Raw genomic sequence first — 21,128 nt, 5'->3', positions numbered from 1 at the left:
GAAGAAAACTAACTGTTTAGTCTAGCAGTCATCTGGGATGAGTGCTTAAACCCTGACTTCCAATCCAGTGAGAATTTAACTTGACACAGCTCTGTATTCTCAATCAGAGTAGATCTCATAGTTAAAAAAAAAACAGCTTATAATCTCAAAGTACACAAAACCTGTGTTTTTAAATCCCTTTAGCCGTTAAGAATTAATGGCCAAAGTACTAAAAAATTATTTCATTGAAAAGTCAGCTGCTTATTGTTGAGATAAAGTAATTATAGGTTTTTAAATCTTTAAAGCCATTTTTGTCATGTTTATGAATGCATCAGTGTGTCGTAAAGCCTGTTAAAGTGCATGGGAGTGACCTAAACTGTACTCTTGAGGTTCAGTTCCTCTACAGAGACAGGAGTAGGGAAGGACATATAAGCAGCCTTCATTATATCTGCAGTTTAATTTCTTTTAAAATATCAGAAGCAGAAATGGTATTAGTAAGAACGATAAAAGTTGGGTACTTAGTACCCAGGTGTTTGTATATTCTTTTTGTATATTTGAAAATTTCACAGTCTTAATTATCTTAAATCTATGAAGACTTTATATTACAGGTTAGCTACCAATTGAAACCAAGTAAAATTTCATAATACCAAAGTTCTAATTATGGAAGTTTTTTTTTCATTTAGCCTCTTTGCTGCATATAATCATTCTTCTGTGTCTTTCTGTGTTTCTTTTACACAAGCTGTTTCCACTTCCTCTGTGCAGGTTTTCCCCCCTCTGATATTATCATCAACTCATATGCATAGAAAACGCCTGAAAACAAAACTGAGAAGTTCTTTTTAGCAATGTTTTTAGTTTGGCATATGTCAATAATACAGTCATAAGCATTATATCCATTTCCTTTGGTATGTTTAATCATTCTATGAATTTTTCTGTATCTAGCCTAGCATATGGCAAGTACTTGTCATCTATAGAGTGACAGAGTGGCTAGGAAAACCAGTTAACTCTGCTTATTTGTTAACTTTAAACCTCTTTGAGTTATTAAATAAGATTCCTCTTGTCTTGCAAGATTTTGTATTTTCTCCTTTAAGTATCTTATAACTTGAAATACTTATAATGGAGACTCAGATTTTACAATTTTTTTAATACACTGAACTTATGTTTTTACTCTGTAATTGCTTCAGTGCACAGATAGACCTCAGATATATTTTGGGATCAGTTTCAGACCACTACAATAAAGCAAATCACAACTGGTTTCATTTCCTAATATATATATAAAAGTTATGTTTGCACTATGCTGTGGTCTCCTAAGTGTACAGGCTTCCCTGGTGGCTCATATGGTAAAGAATCCACCTGCATTATAGGAGACCCGGGTTCGATCCTTGGGTCGGGAAGATCCCCAGAAGAAGGGAATGGCAACCCACTCCAGTATTCTTGCCTGGAGAATCCCATGGATAGAGGAGCAGGCGGGCTACAGTCCATCGGTCACAAAGAGTTGGATACGACTGAGTGACTGAGCACACTAAGTGTGCAGTAATAGCATCGTGAAAGTTACTCAGCTGTGTCCAACTCTTGCGACCTCATCAGCTGTAGCCTACTACGCTCCCCTCTCCATGGAATTTCCCACCATTGAGCCACCAGGAAAGCCCTTAATTTTAAAGTACTTTTAATGCTAAATGCTAACCATCATCTGACAATGCAGGGTTGCCACAAATCTTCAATTTATAAAAAATTCAGTATCTGTGAAGCATAATAAAATGAGGTCTGCCTGAATTCTTCTGCACTCCACTCACTCTAAGAAACCACTGTCACAGCAAAGGTTATGCAAGTTATTAATCTCTAAATTTCAGGGGGAAAATATGTCACACATGTAATAAACAAATTACCATTTTTTAAAGAAAGAATAAAAACCTCTATTTTTCTTATTTGCAATTGATCAAACATTTTATTCAAAATAGCAGCAATGATATCCTTGGTTATGTATTAACATATATATTTTTATATGTCTGTGTATAGGTGAAATGAATACCAGCAGTGACATAAGAGATGTTTTCTTTTGTAATTATAAAATACTTGACTTATCCTTGAAGCAGTATAGTGGTATTTTTTTTTTAACTTTTGTTATATGTTGGAGTACATATACTCCAATACAATGTGTTAGTGTTGGGTGCACAACAGGGTGATTCAGTTATACATTTATATGCATCTCTTCTTTCTCAGATTCTTTTTCCAATTACATTGTTATAGTATAATGAGCACAGCTCCCTATTTTTTTTTTTTTTAAAAGGTTATCTATTATGGTTATCTATTTAGATTGATGTACCTGCTAATTTTTGCTATTAATCTTTTTTTTTCTTAGGCAATAAGCAATAAGGACCAGCATAGCATATCATACACCTTGTCTCGAGCACAGACAGTAGTGGTTGAATATACTCATGACAGCAACACTGATATGTTTCAGGTATTATAACATCTCAACTTTTTTTCTTAAAAAACAAAAGTTAAAAATCTGTTGTAATTGACTTTCGCTGTGGTCAGCTTAAAGGTTATCACACTTAATGCATTTCATTAAAATATATGTTGATTTCTAAACCCCATGTCTAGAAGTCCACATAACATGGGTAAGAGATGGGCTCTGATATCAGAATTTCTGGTAAACATTACTTAGCCACTCTCTGCATCAGTTTCCTCCTATAAAGTGAGATAATAGAACTTCCTTCAGATGACTATTGGGAAGCTTGAATGTGTTAGTCCCTCTGAAGTACTCAGAACTGTGCCAGGTACCTGGTAAACACTTAGCTGCTAGTATTGGTAGCTGTAAGAATAATTATTATCCAAAAAAGAAACCAAGGGATATTTTATACACATTTATGATCTTTTTTGCTATTCTCACTTTCCCTCTCTAGGCAACTAAAAGTACAGTTTCTAATTATTCATATCATATATGTGAAGTCAAACTTTCTTCTCAGCACATATTTGCTCAAAGCTAATGGTATAGTAAGTTTTTATTTCTCTCATTCTTTGTACCAATCCAGTACTGATGGTTTTATAAATCAGTGACAGAAAAGCCAAACCTTAAAGACATAAGCAAGATTCTTGATATTCATGACATCGTTTCTCTTACTATTGGGTTTTTGTAAAGCCTTGGGCTTTTTTGAAACAAACTTAAATAGGATATAAAGTGCCTAATAATGTTGTTCTTATAATTATTGTCCCAATGACTTTACAGTTTTTCTTAACTTTATGAGATAAAATGAAGATAAAAAGGCCTGGAGATGTCTTTGCTGTAGCCAGTAACAAAATATTTCTTTAAAGTCACCTTACACTCAACCCTCTTAATGGAATGCTGAATTTTTTAGAATAGTGGAAATATTTTTAGTTTCAAAGGTTTAAGACCATATTTTTTAGATATCGTATTCTTAGAAATAAAGAAAGGAATATCCAAATGTTACATTTTTTTAATCAATAAATTTCCCCCTAAAACTATCCAGACTAAATAAGTCTTTGTACTTAGTGGCAGGATAAAAACACTAGAGTTTTATCTGAAAGTGTGTTGATAAAAGGAATTCTTAAAGCTCAACTAGGCGAAGAACAACTTAAGAGTTGTCATCTTTATAAAGGGTCAGTAGTTTTTCTCAAGAACAACTTTATTTTTGATGATGCTCCTTATTCAGTGTTGTTTATTTTTGGCTGTGCTGGTCTTCATTGCTGCGAGCAGGCTTTCTCTAGTGGCAGTGAGTGGGCAGCTCTGTTAGTGAGCAGGCTTCGCATTGTGGTGGCCTCTCTTGTGACAGAGCACGGGCTCTAGGCTCGTGGGCTTCAGTAGTTACAGTGCTTGGACTTAGTTGTCCCATGACACGTGGGATCCTCCCAGACCAAGGGTCAGACCTGTCCCCTGCATTGGTAGGCGGCTTCTTAACCACTGAACCACCAGGGAAGTCCTATGATACTACTTTATAACAAATACATTAATGAACTGATTTCTAAATGTTTAATACCCTGTGATAATTGTCACCTTTGACGTCTTTTCCACCAATTTCATTTTTTCAACTTTCATCTTTCAAAATGAAATTAATTAATTTACTAGCTAGTACATTTGAAGATGTTTTTACTTCACTGACACCTCATCCAGCAGAACTCTGTTCAAGGAAACTTGTCTTTAAACTATGGCCAAGAACCAGGAAGAAAACAGAAAAGACATTTAGGCATATAAAATAAATGCCACAGAGTCCATGTACTGAAATTCCTTTTCTCTAACTCCCTAGAGAATCCCTTAGGCCATCACCAAGAACCTTTTGAAATACTGTTCTTTGAAGTTCAATTATCTGATTTCTCAACCCAAAGCAGAATTCAGAGTAGCTGGTTCAAGGAGGAGTATGCTGCAGAAACAAGTATACCCATCAGCAAGCAATGAAAGTTGACAGCCTGACAGAAAAGACAGGAGAAAATCTGTGAAGTAGACATAAGACCTCAAAGCACGGCTTTGTAAGGTTTTAACATAGGGATCAGTGTTCTTCTACACCTTTATAGCACCCAAAGACGTCACTGCACTTCAGCTTAATATAAACAGTATTCATAAGTGTAATGTCCTGGAGTCATCATAGAATATTTATTTTTATGTTTATTATGTTCTGTTAAGGAAACTAGAGTAATATGTGGTAGACATATTTCTGTCCCAAGGGGTTAAAATTAAAATCTGCACCCACTTAGAAATTTCAGCCATCCTAAACTCTTCATTCTCTGAGGGTTTCCTATATTCTGGGTAGCAAGTTCCTACTTAATTCTATGCTCTAAGTGATTACTACATCAGAGGAAATCTGAGAGATTGGTTTTCAAGGGTATAGATACCCCCAGAGTTAAGTATAATAAGTTTGGGCTTTAGAAATTTCAGAGGCTTGATGATTTCACCTTATTGTTTGTGCCTTTGAGGGAATTTTCCGCTGTGTTCCTTTCAGTAGTTTTATAGATATTTCTTTTTCTCTTAGATTGGCCGGTCGACTGAAAGTCCCATTGATTTTGTAGTAACTGACACAGTTCCTGGAAGTCAAAGTAATTCTGATACACAGTCAGTGCAGAGCACCATATCAAGATTTGCCTGTAGAATCATATGTGAACGGAATCCCCCCTTTACAGCACGGATTTATGCTGCAGGATTTGACTCATCAAAAAACATCTTTCTTGGGGTAAAAAGCTTTTTTCCTAAATGTTGCCTTTCACAACCACTTCAGTTTCCCAGTTTACAAATAAACAGAAGCTATTTTTCCTGCTAGGAGAAGGCTGCCAAATGGAAGACATCAGATGGACAGATGGATGGCCTGACCACTAATGGCGTTCTTGTTATGCATCCACGCAATGGGTTCACAGAAGACTCCAAACCTGGAATATGGAGAGAAATATCAGTGTGTGGAAATGTGTTTAGCCTGCGTGAAACCAGATCAGCTCAGCAGAGAGGGAAAATGGTGAGTACTAAGACGTAAACTTCTTACTTAATTACAGTAGACTTCATAGGGTGAGTTGGACTGAATGCATTACGTATTCCCCAAAACTATTAAATCTTTTGCTGATACAAAGTACAAAGTGTGGCTATCAAGCTCTGACTTCCAAACACTATACGAGGAGGGTAGTATCCTAGTTTTTCAATGAGGACACTCTAAAAATGTATTCTTTTTTTATATTTTGTTAATATATTTTAAAACCTAAGCTTTCCCAATTTAAACAACACTCTGTGTATTTTCTACTTGTATCTGTAAATCTTTGACCAAGATATTTACCAAATTGGAAATATTAAGCTAACTGATTAGTCATATGGTTTAATCATAAATTGTCTTTACTACAACTCTGAAAAGATATGTTGCTGTTCAATATTTTATCCTTGATTTTGAAACCTGTATTTTTCATGACTGCCATTCAAGTTTCTTCAATAAACAACCAGAGGAAATCTTGATTCTTGAGTAAGGAGCTTGTAAAACCAAAACTCTGAAGTAAAAATCCAAAACTCCCTGGTGAATGTGTGTTTTTTGATTCTTGTTTCCTCTAGGTGGAAATTGAAACCAATCAGTTACAAGATGGCTCATTAATTGATCTCTGTGGCGCAACATTGCTGTGGCGTACTGCAGAAGGCCTTTCCCACACTCCTACCGTGAAGCATTTAGAAGCTTTAAGACAGGAAATCAATGCAGCGCGACCTCAGTGCCCTGTCGGGTTCAACACACTAGCATTTCCCAGCATGAAGAGAAAAGATGTCGTTGATGAAAAACAACCGTGGGTGTACCTACACTGCGGCCACGTGCATGGCTATCATAACTGGGGGAACAAGGAAGAACGTGACGGAAAGGATCGGGAGTGTCCCATGTGTAGGTCTGTTGGTCCCTATGTCCCTCTGTGGCTTGGATGTGAAGCTGGATTTTATGTGGACGCCGGCCCTCCAACCCATGCGTTCAGCCCATGTGGGCATGTGTGTTCAGAAAAGACAACTGCCTATTGGTCCCAGATCCCGCTTCCTCACGGTACTCACACTTTTCATGCCGCCTGTCCCTTCTGTGCACATCAGTTGGCTGGTGAACAAGGCTACATCAGACTTATTTTCCAAGGACCTCTAGACTAACAGACAGTTGTCCTCCAGGACTACATTAAACATTTATAAGCTAAGTGATCTGGGCTTTCCAACCTGTTGTCCACGTCACAGTTTTTCTGCTCTGGTCGTTTGCATTAAGATGAAGAATTTTTTTAAACATTTGTAATAAATAGTAGCAATTTCTGAGCAAAAATCTGGGAAACTCAAGCAAAGGAATTTTCGAAAGTACCAGACTTCTGATTTCTGAGTTTTGAAAATATATTTTGAGGAGAAAAAGACATAGTCTAATTTGATGCCTTCCTTTTAGTGTTTTTGAATCACCCATCCTCAGTGTTGAAAAATTGTTTTGTATAACTGAGGGTACTGTTGGTTCAAACTATGTTAGTTTACAGTTTGTTGCAAAATTGTAAAATACAGCAACATGTATATTAACTTTTTTCTATTTATCTTTATTATAGAAAATATCTTAGAATGTTCCTGATAGAATAGCATGGTAACGATGGTCTCACTCTCCTGGTGGGAATGGTAGTTTAGCAAGCGTAGCTCAAGGATTTGCAGAGTTAGGAAGAAGGACAGGAGAGACTCTCTCCCCACCCCATCTAAATATGAAATTTGGTAAATTAGAATACTTTGTAAAAACAAATTCATATTAATTACCATTACGTAAGAGGTGTTTGTTTTTAACCACATTAAAGATAATTGGGAAAGAATTTTTTCCTTAATGTTTCTTCCGAGTATAGTACTATAACAAAAACTTAATGCTAAGAAACATTTTATATGCTCCTTTGAAAATGCAATTTAATCTAGATAATCTATTTTTCTCCCACAATAACTAATCTGTTTTTAGTATCAGCAACATTTGGCAAGTTTATTTTTTAGATATAAACTGTGGTTCATCTGTTCACTGTTTCTAGAAAAAAATCATTCCCATGAGAAAAAGCATAAATTAACAAGAAAGGAGAGTGACTTGATTTGCCTTTAGAAAAAGAATGCTGAATTAACTATCCTGTATTTGGACTTATTCAGGTGTTAAGAAACGTAGAAAGATTTGAAGGGTTGAATGACAGCAGTGCTCTTCTGTTTTTTTTTTTTTAAATTTTAACAGACCAGCCTTAACTGTGGGTTTGAGTCCTAAAAGGACATTTGCCACAGTGTGACTCAAGGAAGTATTTGGTTGGCAGGTGAGCACCAGTGACAGCCAAATGGAGGGACATACTTGCATGGTCAGTTTATTCTCTAATTCCAGGAAGTTCTTTGCTTTCAGAATGAAGAAAACATTTTCTCCCCCTTTCCCCCACCCACCCGTTGTTTTTTTTTTTTTAATACCCACAAGGAAAGTATAGACAGCTGCACTACATCAAACCCTTTGTGACACTTGTAAAAATCAGTACACTTTTAGGTTAGACAGAATCATTTTTTTAATCTTTTGATTTGCTTTCCTTTAGTTCAAAAAGTTGTATTATATTTAATTGACTATAGCAAGATTTTGTATGTGGTAGCATAGCTTTAATTTATCCTGTTATGATACTGTTCTGAATTTTCTTTTGGTTTTTAAAAAACAAAACCTGTTGCTTAGAAGCCATGAACTATTTTACTTTACTTCAACTTGTCAAAATTTCCTTGTTTTAAAAAAATGATCATTTGGGTTCACTCAGGAAATGCATGTCAGGAAACTTGTATTATAAGTTGACTAGTTGTGATGTACCAGTAACTGCTGTTACTCCTTTTTCAAAGAAATACAGTTGATTTTGAAGTTTTCTAGATTGTCACATGCTTTGTGACTAATGCAAGGAAATCAAGTCCTGTGTTGTATTTGTTCTAGTCATTTCTATTCAGGCTATATATTGTAGCTAATTTTTATTTGCAATTAATTTATTCAAACTAAGTAAATACTTTTCAAAATAGATACTTGAATTTGTTTCTGTGAGTTCATTTTTCCATAACTTAGAATGGGAAACCAGAAGTGAAAACTTATGGACAAAACCAATGCACACTCCAAAAATATTCACTTGAAATAGGTGAGGAGTTTGCATGTAATGTAAGTCTTTATTCTCTGGTTCTCTTAGGAAAGTATCTCTTCCCTGATAATAGAGGAGCTTCTTTAGTGGTTGAGTAATTGCAGCCTTTTTCTAAGTTAAACCCTGCTAGAGAGATAGCTCTTAGTAAGTTGCATAACTAGACTGTTTAAGCAGTGCCTCAGTAATCATAAAAGGTTCATGTTCTTCCTGAGGTGTCTGAACTTCCTCCTATCAATTGGGAAAAATCTGGTTCATTTTCTATCAAATTAAAGTTACGAAAACTTAGATAATTTAAGTCATTAGTCATATGTTTTTCTGTTCAAGCATCTTAATTATTCAAGCAGTTTAATTATTAGACATTTTGCCAATGACTAATGGAATACTTTTACTTACTCAGTTGTATTAAGGGAATGTCAGTATTCTGACCAAAAAGAAAAAAGTTGTGTTTAGGTGTCCTAAATGCATTCTCAAGAAAGATAGTCTGAATGGCTCAGTTCTTTTATCAGAGTGATCTTATTGTCTAAATCTGTGTTTGATTAAGATTAAATCTTGACTGTGTCTGATTTTTTGCGATGCTGTGGCCCATAGCCCACCAGGCGCCCTCTGTTCATGGGGTTTCTGGGCAAGATTACTGGAGTGGGTTGCCATTCCCTTCTCCAAGGGATCATCCCAACCCAGGAATTGAATCTGAGTCTCCTACATTACAGGCAGGTAGATTCTTTACCTTTTGGGCCACCAGGGAAGCCCTCCTTAATCCATACAGGGAATTAAATTTCCCCTTTATCTAAAATGTTGGGGTCATGAAGCAAGATAGGGTAAATATCTAGAAAGAGGAGTTCTCTACCAGGTTATCTTCTTCAAGCTGTGATTGCTTACTTTCATCATATAAAAATCTTCTAGTACTTGTGAGGCAGGATAGAAATAAATACTCATGTAAACATAGAATCCCATCTAACATGAGTACTCCCACTCCACTCTTCCTTCAGAAGAGTGCCCAGAAACCATGCGTGATGCATGACCTTCTGACACAGACTGAGGGCACCCATGGAAGTCCATCCATAATTAAACTTTATAAATGTAATTTATCTTTAAACTTTATAAAATAAATGTAGCATGTTGGCCCCTCATCCCAAATGATCATCTTAAGTTAACTGAAGGATCTGTGATTCATTCTTTGGTTTTTATGTTCTAAGCATTAACCCTGTAGCAAATCGGATCCCTAAAACACTACATAACCCAACTGTATTATTCTATCTCCCACTCCCTCTTTCAGAATTACTCCTGTACAAGCATACTCTACGGTCATGCCCTCAGAATTTTACTCCCACATTCTTAGAACAGATATTTGAATATCCACTGTGCACCAGGCCCTGTTCTAAACACTGGGTGATATAGCAGGGAAAGACAAAAACCAAGACCCTGCCTTTGTGCGGTTTGTGTTTTAGTGAGAAAGATGGAAAAGAACAAGATAATGTAAAATTACAGTATGATAGATTGCAGTGCTGAAGGGACAAATAATGCAGAAAAGGGAGATACGGATGTCATGTGTGATTTGTGTGAGTGTGTGGAGTGTTTACAGTATTAAGTAGGAGGGCAAGAACTCCACTGGAAAGTTAATATTTGAGTTAAGATCTGAAGTGGCTACTTAGGAGAAGGGCGTTTAGGCAGAAGGAACACCGATTGCAAGGGTCCTGACGCAAGAGCCTGCTTGAAGTTATTCTGTAACAGACAAGAGGCCAGTGTGACCATGTGGGTAGGAATGGGGAGAAGAGGAACAGGTTAGATCCAGGAGGTAAAGCAACGGTGGAGTGGGGCCTGGGGATGAACTAGATCTCGGAGTGCCTCCTGAGACTTCTGGCTTTTATTCTGAATGAGATGGGGGCCCATGGGAGGATTTTGAGCAGGGGAATAACATGCTCACACTTAGATTTTAATAGGATTCAAGAAGACTGAAGTGGAGCAGGGAAACCAGTTAGGATTACTGTTGCAGTAATCCTGGGGGGAAATGATGGTGACTTAGGTCAAAGTGGATGCAATGGAGCTGGTTTGAAAAGTAACCAGAATCTGGGTATATTTTGAAGACAGAGCTGACAATATTTGCTGGCAGGTCAGATAGGGGTATGAAAGAACGAATAGGAGTCGAGGACAACTTGGTTTAATTAGCCTGAGTAACTACTAGAAGGATTAAATTGTCGGTTAGTGAAGTAGAGAACAGTTTGTGTGGGAGGGTGTACTGGTTGTGGAACTCAGTCTGGGACATTCAATGGAGGCTTCTCTTAAACAAGATATTTACTGAAACCATCTCTGCTTTTGTCTTTTGAACTACTGTCAAGAGTTCCTAATTATCATGATCAGTGATCCCCATGTATCCCATGCTAGCTTAGAAACAAAAAAGTATTCCTCCTGGTTAAGGGCCAGCTCCCTTTCATTAAAACAGAGTAGGGGTACCTCTGTCTTTGCTTTGGCTGCCCTCTGAGGAAACGCAGTTCTATTTTCAACCACAGTAGCTTCCTTTAGCCAGCATGTTCTAATACAGTTTTTCTCCCTTATTCATATATACCTTTGTCCTTAGCTCTAGCCATTTTTTTAAAAAGGTTCTCAGTTTTATTGAAGCATAATGTTTTGCTGCTTCAAATCCTTCCGGGCACCGGTAGAGCACAGTGGTGTTTGTTTTTTAATTTGAATATTTAAATGTTAACAGAAAACAAAGTAGTCTTGAACCTATTTTATAAGTCCAGATTTTAATATCCAGCTTCCCTTAAGGAAATATGTCTGTATTTGATAATATTGTCAGAAAGTGCAGTAAAGAAGATAAAAAGAGTTTTTTTAGTAATCATTGTAAAATATTATGTCCAAACATCCTGTTAGATGCTATGTTAGAAACACTGGTTTATTTAGAGTGATGTTAGATTGTTAGCCCAGCTATGTATGTTAAACTACAGCATGAAACCTCCTCACAGCTACCATAAGAGCATTTGCTGTGTGCCTAGCACTGTTCTAAATGCGTCATTCTAAGTATCTTATTGATGTTGTTTAAAACTCAAAACAACCTTAGGAGATAGGAACTATTGTCTTTTTTTTTTTTTATTGGAGTATATTTGATTTACAATGTTGTATTTCTGCTGTACAACAAGATGAATCCACTCATACATATCCATACAGATCCACTCATACATATCCACTCTTTCCCCATATAAGTCATTACAGAGTATTGAGTAGAGCTCCCTGTTCTATACAGTGGGGACTTATTAGTTAGCTGTTTTATACATAATACTGTATATATGTCAGTCCCAGTCTCCCAATTTATCTCTCTCCCCCCTTACCCCTGTAACCATAAGTTCATTTTCCACATCTGTGTATCTCCATTTTTACAGTAGAAACCAGATATAACAGTGTCTTGTAATTTGCCCAAGAGTCACATGTCTCATAACTAGAGGAGTCAAAATTTGGAACTTAGAAGTCTTGCTCAGTACTTATGTACACAGCCACCACATTTTGCTGACTGCTTCCCCCTTTTAATCAACTTTAAGCAATTTTTCAAAAATGATTTAAGATGGCTTATAAAAATTAAGGATATTAAACGTCAATAATAAAAATTTTTAGAACAAAAGCAAAAGAATTTGATATTAGTAACAGAATAAGAGAACCAGCAGTGTAATGAGTACATGAATAGTTTTAATGAAGGCCTGTAAACTTGCTAAAGGTGAGTCACAAATTAGTGCAAAGATGTTCAGTAGATTATTCAATAGGGGTATTATGATCCATGCAGCTGCCTGGAAGGTAACGATATATCCACTGCTGCAAAAACTTGTCATCATTTCTGGTTCTGCAACCAGAGAAATTCACATTCAGGAAGTAGTGCCATTCCTTCATATAAGTAGATTCATCAGTATTTGTCTTTCTGTGACTTGCATACTTCATTTAGCATAGTGTCCTGAAGGTTCATCCATGTTGTAGCACATTGCAGGATTTCCTTCTTCCTTTAAGGCTGAATAGTATTCCAGTGTGTATGCATGTGTGTGTGTGTATCCATTTATCTTGGATATACAGGTGTTCCAGTTACTTGTGAATAGTGCTGTAGTGAACAAGGAAGTGCCAATATCTCTTCAGGATTCTGATTTCAGTTTCTTTTGATAAATACTCAGAATTGGGATTACTGGATCACACGATAGTTTTGCTTTCCATAATGGTTGCACCATTGTACATTCCCACCTCGAGTGGGCAAATGTTCTAGCTTCTCCACCTCCTTGTTAATACTTTGTCATCTTTCGTTTTGTATAATAGCAGCCTGACAGGTGTGAAATGATATATCATTGTGGTTTTGATTTGCATTTCCCTGATAATTAGTGAGAGTGAACATTTTTTCCTATACTTGCTGGCCATCTGTATGTCGTCTTTAGAGAAATACCTATTAAAGTGCTTAGCCCATTTTTTGATCAGGTTGTTGATTTTACTACTGAGTTATAAGAGTTTCTTATCTACATGGTTTGCAAATATTTTCTCTTCTACCATAGGTTGCTTTTGCATTCTGTTGTTTCCTTTGATGTGTAGCAGCTTCTTAGTTCGGTGTGTCCCACTTGTGTACTTCTGTTTTTGTTGCCTGTGGTTTTGGTGTCATATCTGCTGCTTCTCCACTTTAATGATGGAATGCATTGAAAGAATTCTTTCCCCGGTTGATAAAGAACTGTCACGATGCCTGGCATATGTAGATGGTCAAAAACTATTTCGTACATAATTACAGAAAACTGGTAGAACTCTAAACTGTTAAACTGTCCAAACAGTCTGAGTAGGAGCATTTACAGAAACAGTCAAAAGAATAAATGTTACAGAAGCTGTTTATTTAATCAGAAAATGTGTGTTCTTTGGCTGAAAAGACAAAAATGGAAAAGGTGGAGATACTGGAAAAAGTGACAGTTGCTAGAATGTTGACAAGGCAGCAAGGAGAAAACCCATGGATGGTGTCAGAAGAGAACAAAAAGAATTATCCTGGAGAAAGAGAAGTACCAATTATAGCCCCAAAGTATGCCATCCATAAATTCAAGATTTTGTGCCTTTTATTGGTTAGTGAAGGCACATAAAACAGCTAAGATTGTGAAAATTAAGACCTGCCAACCTTTGAATGTCCTAAAGTTGTGCTATATCATATTGCTGTATAACTATTAATAAAAATATAGAATATAAACTAGAAGGAATCTTGGCAATTAAGTTACATGTGAGAAATCATGGCCCTGTTAGTAGCTACTGGTTGATAAAATCTGGTACTAGAACTTCGATGCCCTGTGTCCCCTAATACTCTTGATTATCATGAACTCGATTCACTAAGATTCAGTTAAATCCCCATGTTTTGTTTGTTGACGTAGAGATAAGTACATTGCACTTAAATTGTTTTTATTTTTGAATTTAAAGTGTCAGCAGAGTTAAAATGTCAACTCTCATCATGTAAACAGTGGTTCCCAAAAGTAGAGGGTAGTCAGTTTCTAAATTCTTTTCATTAAAAGGCTACCTAGTTCTTTATATCTGTGGCTCTTTTGCTATCTTGCATATAGGGTCATTGTTACCCTCTTTCTAAATTCCATATATATGTGTTAATATACTGAATTGTTGTTTTTCTTTCTGACTTACTTCACTCTGTATAATAGGCTCCAGTTTCATCCACTTCATTAGAACTGATTCAAATGCATTCTTTTTAATAGCTGAGTAATATTCCATTGTGTATATGTACCACAGCTTTCTTATCTATTCGTCTACCGATGGACATCTAGGTTGCTTCCATGTCCTCAGTTCAGTTCAGTTCAGTCGCTCAGTCGTGTCCGACTCTTTGCAACCCCATGAATCGCAGCACGCCAGGCCTTCCTGTCCATCACCAACTCCCAGAGTTCACTCAGACTCACGTCCATCGAGTCAGTGATGCCATCCAGCCATCTCATCCTCTGTCATCCCCTTCTCCTCCTGCCCCCAATCCCTCCCAGCATCAGAGTCTTTTCCAATGAGTCAACTCTTCGCATGAGGTGGCCAAAGTACTGGAGTTTCAGCTTTAGCATCATTCCTTCAAAGAAAACCCAGGGCTGATGGCTGATTGATGTCAATGTATGGCAAAAACCATTACAATATTGTAAAGTAATTAGCCTCCAATTAAAATAAATAAGTAAATTGGGAAAAAAAAAAAAAGGCTACCTAGTTTGGAAATGACAGAAAAGAAAAGAAAATCAAAGCAATTGTTTAGTAGTTTCACTTCCAGCCCTTTAGTCTCTACATGAATCATTCGACCAACAAGAGTGCTCACTCAGTGATAAGGCACTTACTTCACTTTTCTGTGTGTTCTGAGGTTAGCATAGTTGTTTTGAATACTGCATCTCTGCAGGAATGCAACACATTCAGATATCCTTCATTTGCAGTGGGCTCCTTGGTCAGCTGACCTTTGGAAAATAAGTTATTTGAAGTAGTGATTGTGATGTCACTTTATTGTCAATTCAGAATTTTTCTTAGTCTACTGTGTAACTGAATAACAATATCAACCTGAACCCCAAATCTCAAGTGTTCATAAAGTTGTCTGAATCTTGTTTCATGAGGGCAGATCTTCAGGTGGAGAAAAAGGAGTTAAAGTGGGCTAGATGTATGAGAAGACATTTCCACAGAAAGGCCATCAGAGACCTATTTAGCTGGTAGGAACTCCTAAGGCAGGGATGGGCTCTGGGTCATGGGAGGAATTGTCTGCTGTAGATCTTGGTAACATGTTAGTTTCCCAAAGCAATTCCTTCCAAAGTTGAATTCATATTAGGATTTGGAATGGGAAGTTAGAGAACTTGTGGCCCCCACCAGGGAACCATAGTAATTATCCAGTGTCCAGGTATGGAAATTATAGGCAAGAATCAACATCCAAAGACAGGCAGTTGCTTGTATTCCCCCTACCTCGCAATCAATTTCTCTCTCTCTCCCTCTCTCCTCCCCACTGTGTGTGCATGCTAAGTTGCTTCAGTCATGTCCAATTCTTTGTGACCCTATGGACTGTAGCCAGCCAGGCTCCTCTGTCCATGGGGATTCTCCAGGCAAGAATACTGGGGGCTCACATTCCAAACACGTGCTCCCAATTTTGGTATAAGTATAGGTTCTCATGATGACTTTTCTAAAGAAACAATGTTCACTTGAGTGTGTTAATTCTAACAAGTTTGTTAGTGTAATTTCTATATTATTCACACTGAATGAATGCAGGTGTTAATTATATTTTTGATTGATTTTATTCAAAGAACTGAACTGTGGCAAGAAGCCCTGAGTCAGGTGTACTATGCAATGTTGGTATTTAGTTGTAGAGATAAAGTAATGAAACTGTGAAGTGATACTTATGGTGTGATGAAATGAAAGTCAAAGATACTACTCTTGGGATGTGGCCTTTCGCAGAGAAGCACTAAAAGGCCATTTACTGCTTTCCTCCATGTTACAGGATTTTTTTTAAGTTTGAAAGTTAACAATTAAGAGTTTGTTTGAAGGTGCTTTTATGGTTTCGTCATTGCTACTGACTTCAAATGTGGCCATATTTATTTACCAAAGTGTTTTAATTCCTCTTTAAGTACAAAAGAGCCATTGAAAATGTTGTCTGGGTGGAATTTCACAAAAACAGGAATTCTTCAGACAAGGCATGAGTCCAAGCCTTAATCCAGTCTGGCCTCAGATACTAGTCCTTAGATGTTCCTTTATCAGAGTCGGTAACAATGAGCAGTTATTCATTGTAAATTAAATAGAGCCTAAGAGTGAGGGGATTGAGAAAATATCAAGGTACACAGTTCCCCTTTGGAGAGGATCTAGTTATACTAAAACCAGCATTTCCTGTAATTTTGTAACATTTATGTTTAACTCCTTGACTCTGTCTGCCATGAATCTTATTACCTGATATCCTATGGGAACAGGAAAATCCAACCCTTGGCATGAGTTAATACGCATTCTACCTTAGTTCCTTAGGACTTTGGTGCTAGTCCTATGTGGGGAAATAGACTTGTAAGAGCAGATGGTCTCAGACTAATAAATTATGGTCTCTTCAATTAGGGAGCTCAGTAGCTTCTTTGATATATAACAAAGGCAAAGAACCTTAAATGAATTATTAAGCTATCTTCAGTCTAAGGACCTTTTTAATCATTCCATGGCTAATGGAAATGATACTCCAAATTATTCATAGCTGAAACACCTCTGAAAGTTTGGGGGACAGTATAGTTTGGAGAACAGTTCAGAGGAATGACCCAACACGTCAGATTCCCTAACAACCATTTCCAAAGAACTGTCTCTATGGGCCTGTCCGTTGGAATTTAATTATATGTTGACCTGTGTCACTAGTTTAAACATCTTTTTGATCTGCAAACATGTTTGGTTGTAATGGGAATTCAAACAAAATCTATCTTAACCTTCTGACGCATTCCTTCATTATGAATTACACCTGCTTACCAAGGAAATAGACTACCAAATGGGAGAAACATGACTTGAAAGAATTGATATTACATGTGGGTTTGGGTGGACTCCAGGAGTTGGTAATGGACAGGGAGGCCTGGCGTGCTGCTGTTCATGGGGTCACAGCAACTAGCAACTGAACTGAACTGAAGTTTAAATTTTCAGCCTGAGAATGTTACATTAATATAACTCTTGTCATTTTCATTTGCTCGTTATGGCTGACATTTTGAGCTACCAGTTAGCCTTCTGGGTTCCCAAATACCCTTGGTCTGATTTCTAAGTACACTTGTAACCACAGTACCCAGCATTTACTAGAGAAGGTGTCCACAACAGCAAGAACCTATCTCATTGAGTGAGGACATGTCCAGAAAATCTGTTTTATGACTTTTTGTTGTTTGTCTTTTATGTGGAAAGGTCTTTACTTGGAGAACTTTATAAAAGTAAACAATATGGAATCTTAGACAGTGACAACTTCATCTTCCTGATTGGCAAGAATACACAGACTTTAAGGCCCTCTTTCATTTGCTTCTGTTTGCATGGTTCCTTTCCAGCCAGCACAGCGTTTCTGAAATGCCAGCATTTGCTTTGTGCTTTCTGGTGTTGCATCTGAGCAAACTAAGCTTATTTGGGTACCAACAAGGTAATGCCTTGCTTTTGTGAAATTCCAGAAGACTAGTTCTCTAAATGAAATCAGAGATTGTGGAGTTGGTCCTTTCTGGACCAATTATTTTTTCATGGAGAAAAACCCATTCTGTGACCAGCAAACAGGTACCAGGGCCTAATATATACTGGAATGAATGGATAAGAAAGAGTAAGTAGTATAATGCATCATGATCTGTATGATTAGAAAAATAGCTCAGAGCAAAATCTTTTCGGTGTCTTCAAAGAGTGATGTGGTTTGGACCTGTATGGCTGAGACAAGCTGTTTATCTGCTTTCATGCTATTTCCTTAAAGCTAGAGGGCCTTTGGCAACAGAGTAAAGGCTACCCTCTTGAATGGAAGTCTGTGCAAGAAAATAAAATACTTGCAGGAGACAAAGTTTTGATCCTTCATAAAACTTGAAGATGGGAAGAGTAAGGATGTCTTGCATAGAATGAGCCTTCAGTGAAATGTTCATTGAATATTTGAGCAAAACTGGATCCTTCATGAAGGATGAAGGGTCATTTTTAGTTTTTCAGCAACCTTGGGATCATAAGACAGGAGAGAGGAACTTCACTCTTGAGTGGAGTAGGAGAGTAATGAGGGTCTTTGCTGCTGCTTGTGATGTACCTTTCTCTCTCTCTCCTTGTTCTGTGGGAGTCCTGGGGAAACCTCAGAGAAGAAGACTGTTGACAGCTTACATTGGAAAACAAGAGCTGATTTTAATTTGGTCTTTTTCTCTGCATGAACATCAGAATTTACAGTGCTCTGTTAAACTCAGTGATTTAAAAAAAAAAAAAACATTAAGATGTCTGGAGAGAGGGATTCTTTCATTTCACTCACCATGAGAGCTGTTGTTCCACCGAATGCCTTCTAATTGCCTGACTAGTCAGACATGTTTATCCACTAGGAAGAAAAGCGTGTCTTGAATACCAAATCCCTACTTTGGGTTCCTTTAGTCAACAGAAATATATTGAGCATCTAGTATGTGAGAGGCACTGAAGATATAAAGATGAATCAAATTGACATGGTCCCTACCCTCATAATGATAAAAATCTAGTAGAAGGGAGCAAGGAAGTGGGGATTCACTAGTGGCTCAGCTGGTAAAGAATCCACCTGCAATGAGACACCAGTTCAATTCCTGGGTTGGGAAGATTCCCTGGAGAAGTGATAGGCTACCTACTCCAGTATCTTTGGGCTTCCTTTGTGGCTCAGCTGGTAAAGAATCCATCTGCAGTGCGGGAGACCTGGGTTCAATCCCTGTGTTGGGAAGATCCCCTGGAGAAAGGAAAGGCTACCCACTCTAGTATTCTGGCCTGGGAAATTCCATGGACTGTACAGAGGTCACTGTACAGGATCACAAAGAGTGGGACACAACTGAGCAACTTTGACTTTCACTTTTCAAGGTAGCAATTAAACTGTGTAAGTACTATGACAGAAATAATGCTCTTTTAAGAGCACATAGAAGGGGCACCTAACTGAACCTGGGAGGTCAGAGAAGACTGACCTGAAGGAAGAGGGAGGCAGCCAAGGATAGGGAGGGGTAGAAGGTGGGGGCAGTGGGAAGAGGAATCCCAGCAAGGGACCGCTTGTGCAGAGGCTGAGCACCAATAGAGAGCAGTGCATATTTGAGGAACTGAAATTCAAGTGGCTGAGTGGTGAGTGGCCTTCCCAGGTGACTCAGTGATTAAAGAACCAACCTGTCAATGTGAGGGAGACGGGTTTGATCCCAGGGTCGGGAAGATCCCCTGGAGAAGGAAATGGCAACCCACTCCAGTATTCTTGCCTGGGAAATTCCATGGGCAGAGGAGCTTGGTGAGCTGCAGCAGATGGGGTGGCAAAGAGTCGGACATGACTTAGCAACTAGACAAAGTGGAGAGTTTAAAAAAAAAAAGCAAGGGAGGAGGAAAAGATAAGGCAGGAGACACATCAGACAGGGCTTTTGTAAGGAAAGCCAAGGTGTTCTTGAGCCTTATCCTGATAACCGTAGGGAGACAAGGAATGACAAGATCAGATCTGCGCTTTTGAAACATCACTCTCTCTACTATGGAGAACAGGTATACAAGCCTGGATGCAGAGAGTCAGAAAGTTGCAGGACAGCCCAAGTGAGAGGTGATGGGGAACTGCAGAGGAAGTAGCGATGGGAATGGAGAGAGATGGATGGATTCTAAATATTTAATGCACTTAAAAGTAAACTGGAGGAATTCCGTGGTGGTTCAGTGGTCCATTGCACTTCCACTGCCAGGGTCTGGCTTCAATCCCTGCTCTGGGAACTAAGAACTCATGAACTGCAGACCATGACCTTCCCCTCCCAACCCCACCCTCCACCAAACTTAAACTTGGTCGGACTTCATCAATCACCAGATTACACAGGAGCCATGACTCTGGCTCAGGCAACTAGATAGATAGCAGTTCATTCCCTGTATGGGATAAGAGAGCAGGTTTATAGGGAAGAGCTGGAAGATGAATGTGATTTGAGATCACTGTTAACTATCCATGATGCTGTTCTGTTGGTACTTGAATGTATGAGTGTGAAACCCAAAGTAAAATCCACCTTGAAGATACGAATTTGGAAATCATCAGCCTTAGGTCTTATAAGTGACTGAGACATCCCAAGAAGCTGTGAACCATTCAGGTGGAACAGTGAGATTAAGAGGTAGAGTGGGAGAAGAGAAACCCGTAGCAAAAAGATGTCAGAGGGAAAAGATAGAAAACCAGAAGAGACCAGTGATGTGGAAGTCAAGAGAAGAGAATGTGGTTAAAAAGGGCTGGTTTACAGTGTCATGTTGTTGTTCAGTTACTAAGTTGTGTCTGACTCTTTGTGACCCCATGGACTGTAGCCTGCCAGGCTCCCCTGTCCACGGGATTTTCCAGGCAAGAATACTGAAGTCGGGTGTCATGCCTTCCTCCAGAGGACCTTCCCGACCCAGGAATTGAACCCATATCTCCTGCATTGGCAGGTGAATTCTTAACCACTGAGCCACCAGGAAAGCCATTACTGAGGAGCAAGTAAGTCAAGGGCTGAGAACTATTCATTGGATTTAGCTACAAGGAAGGTGTTTGTGACTTTGACAACTGCATTTTCATGGAGTGAGAGGAACAGAAGCCATTCTCTAGAAGTTTGAGGAAATCTTGAGGGTGAAGAAGTAGAGACCTGGAAACGTCAAATAGCTTGGTTATGGAGGGGCGGAGATGGAAAAGGAGAAGCGAGGGGGGGAAGGGAGGAAATAGGAAATGGGAGAAGTGCAAATGGGAAAGGAGAAGAGGGGAGAAAACGACAGAGACACAGGGTGAAGGAAAGATTTTTGTGTTTGCATATTAGAGCTACTTAAGGATGTTTGAAGGCTGAAAGGAAGGAGCCAGTGGAGGATGGAAGGTAATGGATAGAGTGTAGGATGTAGGAAACTGGATCCATAGCAAATGGAAAGAATTAGCCTGAGACAAGCTAATTTCATTGTAACTGAAGGAAAGGGAAGAAAAAAATGGT

General features: G+C 38.2%; 1 protein-coding gene across 2 annotated transcripts in view; it reads left to right on the top strand.

Annotated features, from left to right (window-relative positions):
- The window catches only part of PELI1 (pellino E3 ubiquitin protein ligase 1), a 56,552-nt gene extending 48,096 nt beyond the window's left edge, over nt 1-8,456 (top strand). For both annotated transcript variants that reach the window (XM_027555627.1, XM_027555629.1), the window contains exons 4-7: nt 2,336-2,437; nt 4,962-5,159; nt 5,247-5,435; nt 6,014-8,456. In XM_027555627.1, coding sequence (XP_027411428.1) covers nt 2,336-2,437; nt 4,962-5,159; nt 5,247-5,435; nt 6,014-6,580 — 1,056 coding nt within the window. In that variant the 3' untranslated portion in view covers nt 6,581-8,456. The remainder of the gene's footprint in view (nt 1-2,335; nt 2,438-4,961; nt 5,160-5,246; nt 5,436-6,013) is intronic.
- Nucleotides 8,457-21,128: the final 12,672 nt, after the last annotated feature.

This window comes from Bos indicus x Bos taurus, chromosome 11, assembly GCF_003369695.1.
Source record: "Bos indicus x Bos taurus breed Angus x Brahman F1 hybrid chromosome 11, Bos_hybrid_MaternalHap_v2.0, whole genome shotgun sequence".
NCBI classification, from domain to species: Eukaryota; Metazoa; Chordata; class Mammalia; order Artiodactyla; family Bovidae; genus Bos; species Bos indicus x Bos taurus.
Note: the sequence above shows the minus strand (reverse complement) of the source record. Positions and strands in the feature narration are given on the sequence as shown.